A 13,111-nucleotide genomic window follows, 5' to 3' on the forward strand; every position below is an offset into this window, starting at 1 on the left:
AGATTAAGAAGAACTTACTTGTTTAAAGTATTATTTTCACAAAACTTATTACTCTCACGGAATCTGTCTTCTCTGCAGGGGGACCAGTCTTCCAGCATTGACTGAGTTTTTAGTTTGTTGTACCAAACTGATTACTCCCGATGTCTCTTTGAGATCAGTTTAATATCTACACCATTTTAATTTGTTTCCATGTTTGTCCTTTCTAGGCTACAAATGCTTACGGATTTATGTCCATTCACACTATTTTAACTTTTTTTTAGCCTGGTGTACAGAAATGTACAGATATATTTGCAGTTTAATTTTTTTCCTCCAGTACTGCTTTAATCATTAGTGTTTGTAATTAGAATCCCTATATATACTCACCTCACTTATTACTCCGGTAGCTTGTTCCTTCATACAGCGGATTTTCAAAAGATACAATTCAATCTACATGATTGGATTGTGATAAAGCCATAATCATTTCTGTAGTTTCTTGTAATATAATTTTCATTCTCATTAATGAAGATGAAAAAGCTCCTAACCATGTTTACAAAGAGTGAAGGATACGTGTATCAATGTACACTGTATAAAACACACTGTATTTCTAGATTCATTGATCCTGTACTATCTTCGTTGTAATGTACCGGCACTACGGAATTTTCACAACCTCTTTTGTCTCACATTTTATTTTGTTCATTTTCTACTCCAATCTGTGATTTATCCATTAGTTTGCCGTGGTAAGCTTCTGTTCAGATATTTTATATAGTAAACCCATTTACAATCAACATTAAGCAATAGGATCACAGCACTTTGTAGTGTTGTTAACTTGCGAAATTTGTCACCACATGCACCTGAGGCAAAGGGAAGTATTTTAATTCTAAGCTCTTTCAGTGTAACAGTTCATACTGTACATGCCCTTTAAAGAAACACAAATGTAATAGCTGAAATAAATTATATGATGCTAGATTTGGTAATGTATTGACAAAATACTTCAATCACATCTTTCCCTAGAGTGTTCATAATGCAGTGAAACAGTGGGTTTTTGTGTTTGCTGATGTTGAGGGTCATATACTCATTTTGCATTCTGAGACACCATAAAATTGAATTGAACCAGCCAAATGCAACACAGAGAATTGCAGTATACCTATAATGGACATGATAAACTTACATAGAGATCTATGTTGTGAAGATAATCCCTGGTTAAGCTACAATTTGCACTAACTTTTCAGTAAGTTATTATAAACTTGAATGTTGAATATGGTGGAGGATGGAAATAGATCATAGAAAGAAGAAATAAGGTGCAAATATTATTTCAAGCACAAGCAAGTTAGTAATTCATGCCTTGTGGACAAAACTACATAGGCTAAAGATTATTTACTTACGTGAAATTTTGAAATGTAGTATTTCCACGTTGCCCAATTTAATGGTTCTGTCCTATCTCCGCTCCAGACACCGTACCCTTAGTGAATGAAGACAGAGAGTCTTTGAATTTAATAGGACATAACCATTAAATTGTGCAACGTGGAAGTACGAAATTTCAGAATTTCATGTAAGTAATTCTAAACTGCATTTGCTGCATCTATCATGAAAAGATTATTTATTGGTTAAAAATAATTTTCATGCAATCTGATGGAAGATAATGCCATGATTGGGCAGCGATCATCATTGACCAATTCATCAGTCCCAGCCCTAATGTTCCAGAATAATACTTAGTGTCTTATTGCCTTTTTTATGCTTTGGTTTGTGACTATTTTAGCATGTATATATGTGTGTTGTGTATTCAGTGAAACCACGATTTTATGTTCATTTCTTTTCACTGCATTTTTTTTGCTTCATAGTACAAGTTTTGCAGGTTCCCGATGGAGGCACGTAGTGTTTCGTATTCCACTTTAAACTGAAGGTCCAGTCCCAATTAGCCTTACTGTGCATAAACTGGTCTTAAAACACAAAATCAATCAAAAGTTTTGCAGGTTACAAATATTCCTGGATTTTGAAGTTTTGATACACTATTCTCACCTTAAAAACATAAAATTAGGTTCCACTACATTACACACTTTTTTTTGGTAGGCATTTTCAGAAGACAGTCGTGAAATTTTGCTACTTCCCGTACAAAATATTAAAATATTCATATAGTTTATGTTTAATCTTTAAGTATAAGTTCCTGTGTAATCAGGACTTTTTATTTTCTGAAATTTATTTGTAATTTATTTTTTATAATTTAAAACCGCATGAATGTGTGCTTGCAATTGTGCAAACTTTACCCATAAGTCTCAAGTTTCATGTTCCCATTCAAATTTATTATTCACTATAGAATTTATAACATTATTCAGTATTAGTGTAAACAGTTCTACCTTCCTCTATATCTATACTTTTTAAGATTATAACATTTTTTTAAAGACAAATTCTTTGCCTGGAATTGACTTCAGTGGTGAGATTTGGGTGGAAACAAAGACATCTGAGGGGAAAGCTTATTACTATAATGCCCACACCAGAGAAACAACCTGGAGCAAGCCAGAAGGAAATGCAAAGGTTATCACACAGGAACAGGTGAGTGTTCGTTCTGTCATGTGATACTCTCACCGGACTGACCTATGTAAAATGCACCAAAGTATTATGCTACCATTTTTATTTGCATGGAATCACAGTAACTGGTAGAGGGAATGGTATTGGAACAGTGTAAGTTTGATGTTTAAATCAATGGGAATGAATTCTTCCTGTAGTAGTAGACATCTTCCTTCTATTAAGTAACTGGAGTTGAAGCAAATGATTTTCAAATTCAGCATGCTGGTGTAGGTAAACAGTCATACAACTAGAAGTAGAAGTTGGTCAATATGTATTTTGTCTGATTTGTTCAGTTTACTTCGACTTTTGCGATTCAGTTGAAGTTCATAGTACTTGAGATGTGCATACTATTAATTTACTAACAGATATCTGTAATGTGACGGTTGTGTGCTACAAGCGCTGTTATATACCCAAATTAGCGATGGACACAAAATCCATATAATATATATACGAATAATTTGCATATATCCTGATAATCAGGATAATCTGATTGTCAGGATAATTCACATATCCAAGTAATACTGATTTGACGAAGGATTTGCAGAAAATCCATACAATGAAATAATATCATGAAAATAAAAGGATATGTGGATGGTCCATGACGGATAAATTATAAAACTATCAGGATAATGCACACATTCGAATATACAGACATTTTGGATAATCCAGATAATATGTGTATTTGGATATCAGAATATCCAGTATTTGGATTTTTGAAATCCGGATAGGAGATTATCTGATATCCGGATAAAATTTTATCTGGATTTTGCCATCACTTACCCAAACAGCCCTCCCCAATGGTGTAGTAACATTATCGCCTTGTAATTCAAGGGGTTCCAGGTTTGATACCTGATAGAGGCACATTGCACAGTGGTTTATATCCCACTTTAAACTGTAGGTCCAGTTTCGATTAACTTATCTGTGCATAAAGTGGACTTAAAACAACGATTCAAACAAATTCATATCCCAAAACAGTATTTATCATGAAAGAAGAATATCATGTATGTGGAAAATGGAAGAATTAGTTTCATGGAAATGTATATACACTCACAGTCAGAAGTGAAAGTATGTTGTACGTTCTTGTTCACATAAAGTGGTACACTTTGTAAGGTTGAACAGTTGCAAGAATGTGCCACTTTATCTGAACAGGAGTGTACATACATAATGAAATAGTACTTCCCAAGTGATGTTTAGGATTTTCATTTTACAATTTTACAACACACATGTACATAAAGAATACAAATTGACATTTTCAGTTACGTTTGGGTGGGTGTGACCTTGGAGGCATTCCAAACTACTACAGTAAATGACACTGTGTTTCAAATCTCCCTTTTAACTATGGGTCAAGTTTTGATTACTTACGTGAAATTTAGACGTTTTCACACTTCTGCGTTGCACAATTTAATGGTTCAATCCTATTAATTTCGAGGATCCACTGTCTTCATTCACAAAAGGGTACGTCGTTTGAAGCGGAGAAGCGGAGATGGTACCGCTTCAAACGCCGTACCCTTTTGTAAATGAAGACAGTGGATCTTCGAAATTAATAGGATTGAACCATTAAATTGTGCAATGCGGAAGTGTGAAATCTTCTAAATTTCACGTAAGTAATTTTAAACCACGTTTACCGCAACCATCATGAAGTTTTGATTAGCTTAATAGTGAATAAAGTGCACTTAAAGTGAACTTCACGCAAAGGCGGATCACATGTCAATACAAAGGAGTTTTTCAGCATCAGCTATGTACAGTGGAACCCCGATTTTACGTTTTTTAGAGGCCTGTAAAAAAAACGTAAAAAGCAGGAAAGCATAATGGAGGGGTGAAACTCAAGTGTCAGTAAGAAATGACTTCACATTCAACTTTTAGAGGGTATATTCTGTCAAAAATAACTGAACAACTGTAAAGAACTATGGTTATGAATTTCTAAGGGGGAAAAGCAAGACCTGCTGTAAAAATCAGTGGCGGATTAATGTGACCCGCTTTCGAGGTGACTGCTTCTATCTGCCACCTATTAGGTTCAATTTATGCTTCTGATTTTGTGGGATCTTGATTTACTCTGTAAACTGGTAATTGGTTGCTAGTTTTAGAGGTATCGGGTAATTGAAAAGGGGGGGGGGGTGATCATTTATAGTTGGACGTCAAGCATCTTTATGTACTGTAATCAAAGTGTCCTGGATTCAGTTCACAGTGGAGCCATGTAGAACATTTCAGATCCCACTTTAAGCTGCAAATGTGTCCAGTCCCGATCAACCCAACAGCATAGAGTGAACTGAAAAGAAGCTTTGTCAAACTTACGCATTTTTAGACATCACAATAGGAGGTTTGTTATCAGTGACGTGCCCAGGAGTTTCGACAGGCGGTGGAGGGGATGTTACTTATACTTTTTTAATAGTAAGCCCTGATTTTGTATCTTTTCCTGCCTTTGACGTTCTTGTCTTTTTTTTAAATAGTCTGCAAAAGAAGGGTTATGACCCCCATCAAACCCTTATTTGGGCAAGCCACTGATTGGTATTTACATTGGATTTAGCAGTGTTGTGGAGGGCTAGTTTCCCACAAATAACTTTTTTTGTCTCCCCTCCATGTTTAATATTTCGCGATTTATTTTCAGCACGTGAATGGTTCCCAAGAAAAGTATCTAGTATATTATTATTACATCATGTACATTTCCACCTGGCACTCTTCTGTATGTTCAACATGTTTATCAGGAAAAAAAAGCTAGTCTTTTAACTCTTCGCTTTGTGTCTGATGCTCGTGTTTCATAATCTTCAAAAGCAAAACAACCTTCTGAGGGGAGATTGAAAACAATGCAGTTTTTCTTCAGTTTACGATGGATGAGTCATTGCTCTGGAGCCACGAGACAAAACACTGGCGGGGAAGTGAAGATGAACAGGTGGTGCAGCTGCGCAAATGCAGTTGTTGAACAAAAGTCTTATCAGAAGTGTGCTCAGAGTCATTCCTGGTCAAGTTGTAGAAAGAAGGGGGAGGGGGTCACCGCTACTGACATACGAGCAACATTTATGACGCAGATATAGGCATTATAAGAAAAGAGAGAAACAGACTGAATCGTACACACCAGTGGCAGATTGATGAGCTCGTGCTGGGGAAGATGTGGGAGATGATGTGAACAGCACCATGCTCTGGCTGCCTTTACCCTCTATTCTTCGATATCGGCCAATTTGGAGGTTATGTGATCAGCACCATGCTTGGGTAGCCTTTACTAGGGATGGATGATATCGAAAATTTCATAGCACAATATATCGTCAAGAAAATATTGTCTCAGACTATACGATTAGTTTTTTTTCTGTATTCTGATATCGGCAATATATCGTCTCCACGATATATATCATCAAATATTGTGACAATATATTGCTGACACGATATATATCGCAAAAATATCATGACGATATATTGTCAACATGATATATATCGCTAAATATTGTGACGATATATCATCTAGTTGATATCGCCTGCTCAATATTTTTTCAATATCATGGTATATCGTCTGGATAATATATCGTCCAACACTAGCCTTGACCCTCCAGGGTTGCCCCAAGGTACCCATTTATTTGAGGCTAGGTGAACTCCAGAGCCACTTTAAAAAAGAGCATGCTTGAAAAGACACCGACATCAACGGGAATACAGGCTCCATCTGCTAAAGGTTTTAAGTCCACTTTATGCACAGAAGGCTAATCATTGGGACTGGGCCTACAGTTTAAAGTGGGATCCGAACTACTTTGTGCCTCCACCAGGTATCCTCAGGAACCCCTTGATTACAAGGTGACGACATTACCATGATGCCATTGGGGGGGGGGGGGAAGAAAAAGGTATACTTAAGCCTCCCTTGAAAATCCTGGGCATGCCACTTGCTCTAGTGTTCAAAAGGATTAATCTTGTGTTATATGCAAAATGAAGAGTTATGGTTTTGTTTATCAGAAGGCAGCACAAAAAGGAAAAGATGCATCCCTTATGTTGGATGAGTCATTGCTGTCAAAAGCGATATCGGCAAGGGACTGCTGTGGAGGAGCTAGACATAACACGCGCCGGTAGCAGCCTCCTTCCAGGCAGACTGGCACCAATGCACAGTTGGTGGAATATAAGGTCCTGCGCGTTTTAAAGATAAAACACTTGTTGAAGACAAGAAAAGCTGGACTACAGCATTCCTTTTTTTCTTCTTTCTTTTGGTCATCAGCTTGCTTATTCCCAAACAAAGTTGCAGAAAGAAAGGGGGAAGGATTATTGTATTGTAGGGATGGGCCGATATGAAATTTTGGCCGATACCGATAAAGTACCGATATAAAATTTACCAATACCGATAACCGATATTCTACCAATCCGATATAAAATTAAAAATGATTCTTGAAGAACCTGAAATGTGCAAAAGAAGTTGAATATTTAGACATTTACTTTTTTAGAAGGAAGGCCATGGAGATTATCCATAAAAATTACATCAAGATGGCAGAATTTTGCACTAAATTATAAGATATTTATCGATATATGGTAAAAAGGTAAAGTGTTCCCCTGTGCTTAGCACCACGCCATGAAGGTGTATAGGGGGTGTGGGGGTAACGCCCCACACTTTCTTGATCCGGTCGTTAGTGGGGGTGATGTGATCAGCACCACGCCCTGACCGCCTTTACCCCCCAGGGTTTCCCCCAGGTACCCATGTTATTCGACGCTGGGTGGGCGCCGGGGCCGCTTCTAACGTTAGAAAAGTTCCCGGATTTGAACCGGCCGGGGGATCGAACCCGGGACCTTGAGCATGGTAGTCAGACGCATTACCGACTGAGCCACCGCGGCCACCGATAAACTGATACACCGATATGCCTATATCGGCTGATACCGATAGAGTACCGATTAATCGGTCCCATCCCCATTGTATTGTAAGGGACACATGAGCAATATTTCCTGTGCAGATAGCTATATTAAAAAGAAGGCTGATTATGAAATTATTGCATAGCCCTGCACAGCAGTTGCAGATTAATTATCACCTGAGAGAGCAGATTAGCAACTTTTTTCTACTCCTTCCTAAACCAATATTGGATAACTGGGTTTGGCAAATTCTCCTTACTTCTTTCCCAGCAAACAAGAAGAAGGGAGAGTTTTCCCCTCCTGTATACTATAAAGGATTACGTAAAAACGTCTGTTAAGAAGTGTGAATAGTGATTGAGCCATGTTCTCAGTTGTCCACTTTTTGTGGAGGAAGGGAGAACAAAGACATCTCAATCACACTTTTAGAATGTGTTCAAACCCTACAGAAAGCAGCATTTAGTGACTATCATTTTGGCTGGCAATTGTGCATTTGTTCCCCAATCGTAAGGCAGGAGTTCAAGGTCGCATGGTGAATGAATGAGACTGCTGCAAAAGCAAGGGAGAGGGGAGGGAGATGTCACCTGGCATACGGAGCAAACTTCTGGCAAATTTTGTCATCGGCTGGGTTTGGAAAACGTGTAAAGCGAGAAACGAGAATTAGTAAACATAAGATGGAGATAAACGTCCTATACTGTTTCCAGCTTTAAAACGAAGTAGGTGTGGCCAATAAGTTACCGAAATTTGTATTAATGCGCGCGGTGCCCACTTTCTATTCACCAGCACTTGCCCTTCCCTCCCAGCGCACGTGTTAGCTTCAGTGTCAGTATTTTCCACAACATTTCGAAACTAGTGACTTTTAAAAATGTGGAAATATTAGTTTTTAAAATGAACACTGTTGTAAATACGAGAGATGAAGAAAATATAATGAAATACAGGTAAATACTTACCAACGATGTCAGTTTTCGTCAATGGTAATATACCATGTAAGAAGAATTCACACAGCTGGCCGTTGTAGCAGAGTGGTTATCACTGTGCGCTATGATGCCAGGAGTCCCGAGTTTGAATCTTGGCCTGGGCATGGATATTCTTTGTGAGTGTTATTTCATCAATTTCACCATATCATCACTCATCCCCATCCTTGCGATTAGCCAAGTGTGGCAGAAATGCTAAGTAAAATAAACCAAATGAATCGTGCAATAATTTTATCAGCATAGACAAACTCATATCCATAAAAAAAACAAAAAAAACATCCACTTTCCTGCTTACGGCAGCAAGTACAAAATCGGCTAAAATGTGCCATCTGCATTTTTGTTTGGCTGAATTTCCTTGTGGACCACATAAATGCTTGTTTTTAAGACACCTGTTCAGAAGTTAACGATTCAACACAATACTCTGGATTCACCGCAATTTTGGTATCGCCACTTGTTCAAGGTTTCAAATGTAGATGTTTTGTAACACTTGCTGTTGAAGTCACATCAACATTCAATGATACTTACAACCTATAAACATTACGCAAAATCTCGAGAACCACCACATGGCAACAGAGAGGAAGGCAGGTTTTGCAGGGTCGAGGGGAGGAATGCTATAAATAGCCATGTGCTTGAGGGGTAAGAGTGTTTCGGAAGATTCTTGACTACGAGAAGTAGTCTCTCCAACTATGTTATTTTTCCCCTTATGAATTAGATACAAGAAATGTGAAGGTGTTATTACGTACACGCGTGTTGGAACATTAACAAAACTTTGTATTTGTGAAGTTGGCTATATAGCAATTACATACGATAACAGCTTTGGAATATTACCGAATTGTAACGATGTTTCTATAAAGGTCGGGTAGCATCACTGAATGGCACAGTTTGCCCATCTGTAATGCCAAAAGCTTGTGTCCCCGCCCTCCACAAATTTCTTCTTGGAAGCAGTTGCCAGTGTATGCATCTGGCATTTTTTTTTTGACAAGCTGGGGAATTCAGGTTCCTGAAATCTGAGCATGTTTTATGTGGGAAGTAAACTAAAGGAAGCGTAGGTGGATAATTTAATAAATGCTAAAGTAACATTCCCGTACGATTTTAAGCAACACTGGTTGTATTTGCACCAAGCACTTTGGCTTTCTCAAAGGTTTCCCTACAATCTTTTGCAGTGTGTTGATTTTGCCATTCTAGATAAAACGCATGGAGTTGAAAGTAGTGTGTGCGTGTTTGTGGTATATACACCAACATGTGTGTAATCTAGAGATTCCCATGTCAGTCTAAATCACGTTTTCTGATTCTGTCTAGTCCGGTGTTTCAAGATTATAGACTTTACTTAATATTGAGAATTTGCAACACTGCACAACACAGAGTGACGGACAAGGAGCGGGAATTTCGTTAATTTTAATGAGTGAATGTCACCGTAGGTGCTTTACTAAAGAATGGTTATGAATTCATAAACAAGAATAAGGCTAGTAAATGCTTTTAACAGCATACAATGCTGTATTACTCTAGTTTCAAGACCGCATTGAATGGACTATCTATCAGGGTACAAAAGGTCTGCGGAGGGACTATTGTCAGAATCCACCAATAGGGCTGCACTGCCTTTCTCTAGAACACGTGCTTTTGTTTACATCCACTTCGTAGTAGGAAAAAATGGACTTTAATGTCCAACATGGGAATTGGCTGAACGGATGAAGCGGGTAAACCTTGTTTGCACCCCTTCCACCCCCCGATGCTTTCACTGTATATTTCTCATGATTTTGTGAATTTAAAATAATGATTTAGAACAGATCAGTGCAATACAGCAAACTTTGGTGCATATGTAATCCTCCTTTTCTTTCTTTGTGTACTTAATTTTATCATTTTAATTATCTTTCAATAATACGTTTTTCTCAGTTATATGTTTTTTTTCCTTCTGTCCCCTATAAAACGTAGAACTGAGATTTCACTGTATAAAAATTAGTCTTAAGTTTCTTTTAGATAATGGCCATAAAATTCCTTCACACAAAACCTTTCATACCAACATTAGCACCACATTCCTTTTGTGCAGGCTTATCATGATGTACCGACATGCTCAATATCTGCTATAGCCAGACTTCCAACTTTTTGTTCTCAGTTTTAGTGTATGTGCTCCTGTGATGGATAGTATAACAGCATACTTTATGTGAATTTATAAGAAAAGACTCCTTAACTGGTCACACTTCTGCAAGGAAGATCAATAAGAAATGGACATACAGTTAATGTTATCAATCATGTTTCAAACCTATTCCTCAGTAGATGTGTTTATACCGACATAATACAACTCACAATGATGGTTGAACTTCTAAGGAATTAAGCCGTACTTAAAAAAATTAATGACAATAAAAATTGTATACTCTGGCCTTGTTTAGTGTTTTTATACAGAAGTTATGCTGATGAAAATAGTGTGATTTGTGTAATGGACTTGGTTTGAAATCATTCACCTGAGAAGCAGAAACAGTTCTTTTTGCTGCCTTTGTTCTAAATTTATGATTTTAATAGTTTGTTATTTTTCTAGATTATGAAAGGCCAGTTTCAAACCCTAATCCAAAAGTGTAACTTGAAATCTAATAACATCGACAGCTATGGGATATCAACAGTAATGATGTTTATTTCTGAATGAATATTAAGTCATGTGAAACTAAATTGCTTGAGTACTACAGTGTGTCCGAAAAGTCACGCAACCCGGTGTTTACGACCGTATAACGGAATAGCGAAACGGAATGAGAAGAAACGCTTTCTGCCAAGAGAATGCCCTGTATATTGGGAAAATCTAGGGAGACAAACATATGTAAGAACATGCATGTTTTAATAACAAATAAGCAAAGTGTTGCCAAAGGCGGAAAAAAAATATTTGCAAATCGTGTATATTGATGCACAGAACTCACTGAGGTAAATTATTGCAACATTTCACAATACCAACGAACAATTTGGATGGCCATCTAATGAATTTGACAGAAAAAGAACTTTGACGAAGTTTCAAAAACATTGCAGAAGGGAATAAATGGGCTGTTCCAAAAATCGATGTTTTCACAATATTACGAGGGACACTGGCAACACTGTTGGTGTCACGTGTCACTAACAGACGTGTTTCACCTCAGCCTATCACACTAAGGTACTTTTAACGACAAAGGAGAAAGTTGGTTATTCTCGAACATATGCAATAAATTACATACACCTTGCAACCCTGAAATGTGGGTATCGCTACAAATTAAAGCAAATGTTTGAAGTGTCCACCATTTTCTTGGATACATAAGTTAGTTCGCTTGATCATGTTCTCAGATACCTTTCTGAGGGTTGCAGCACCGATATTATTAATTTCCTGTGTAATGTTTCGTTTCAGCTCCTCCAATGTTCTGGGTCCCGTTTGGTATACTTTCCCCTTTAAGTAACCCCACAGAAAAAAATCTCCAGATGTTAAATCGGGCGAGCGACTGGGCCACAAATCCTTGGATATTAGACGATCATCAAAAAATTCTCTCAGCATACGAAGAGATTCATTAGATGTATGGCAAGTTGCTCCATCTTGTTGTAGCCAAACATCACGTTCGTCTTCTTCCAGGAGAGCAACAAATTGCATTATGAGATCCCCGTACACAGCAGTATCCACTGTTGTCTCAAAGAATAACGGTCCCACAATACGACGTCGCGATATTCCACACCATACACCGATTTTCGGAGAGTGCAAGGGTAGTTCATGCAACTGATGTGGGTTTTCTGTCGACCAATGCCTGGAATTTTGGCTGTTGACATACCTATCCAATTGAAACCACATTTCAGGGTTGCAAGGTGTATGTAATTTATTGCATATGTTCGAGAATAACCAACTTTCTCCTTTGTCGTTAAAAGTGCCTTAGTGTGATAGGCTGAGGTGAAACACGTCTGTTAGTGACACGTGACACCAACAGTGTTGCCAGTGTCCCTCGTAATATTGTGAAAACATCGATTTTTGGAACAGCCCATTTATTCCCTTCTGCAATGTTTTTGAAACTTCGTCAAAGTTCTTTTTCTGTCAAATTCATTAGATGGCCATCCAAATTGTTCGTTGGTATTGTGAAATGTTGCAATAATTTACCTCAGTGAGTTCTGTGCATCAATATACACGATTTGCAAATATTTTTTTTCCGCCTTTGGCAACACTTTGCTTATTTGTTATTAAAACATGCATGTTCTTACATATGTTTGTCTCTCTAAATTTTTCCAATATACAGGGCATTCTCTTGGCAGAAAGCGTTTCTTCTCATTCCGTTTCGCTATTCCGTTATACGGTCGTAAACACCGGGTTGCGTGACTTTTCGGACACTCTGTATATTCTACTCATATTTAAACACGGAAATATGAACTACAGAATCTAATGCCATTGGAATCTAGGCTTAAAATGTTCTTTCTTCTTCCTAGTCTTTAATCTCCATTTGCTTTGATGACAATATCAGGAGATATGAATGTTAAAAACTTCATTTTGAATCTCATGAGGAAAATGAACACAGCATTTTTCTTTGAAGAAGAATATGAAAGTTCCGTGCATATTTCTTGTTCTAGTTATTTCCAGCGGAGTCATTAATCGAAGGACTATATAAGTGCCATTCTTTCTAATCATAGGAACATCTTTAAAAATTAAATTTGTTTCAAAGTGAAAGTTTGTAGAACGATACATAATAATTGCTTAGTTGATTTAGTTTTGTAACGGGAAAAGAATTGATTAGGCCTAATGCAAGTTCTTTTCTTTTGTTAACAGATCTCACTTTCAAGAAGAAGAGTAAGTAATTTATTAATATATGTTG

At 37.5% G+C, this 13,111-nt stretch overlaps 1 protein-coding gene across 3 annotated transcripts in view; it reads left to right on the forward strand.

Annotated features, from left to right (window-relative positions):
* Nucleotides 1–13,111, forward strand: part of LOC145998946 (transcription elongation regulator 1-like) — a 137,061-nt gene that overhangs the window by 30,263 nt on the left and 93,687 nt on the right. For 2 of the 3 annotated variants that reach the window (XM_083135765.1, XM_083135784.1), the window contains 2 exons: nt 2,377–2,526; nt 13,066–13,086. In XM_083135765.1, coding sequence (XP_082991891.1) covers nt 2,377–2,526; nt 13,066–13,086 — 171 coding nt within the window. The remainder of the gene's footprint in view (nt 1–2,376; nt 2,527–13,065; nt 13,087–13,111) is intronic. The other variant, XM_083135775.1, reaches the window with a different exon arrangement.

The sequence above is a fragment of the Lepisma saccharinum genome, chromosome 1 (genome assembly GCF_977018435.1).
Source record: "Lepisma saccharinum chromosome 1, izLepSacc3.1, whole genome shotgun sequence".
NCBI lineage: Eukaryota > Metazoa > Arthropoda > Insecta > Zygentoma > Lepismatidae > Lepisma > Lepisma saccharinum.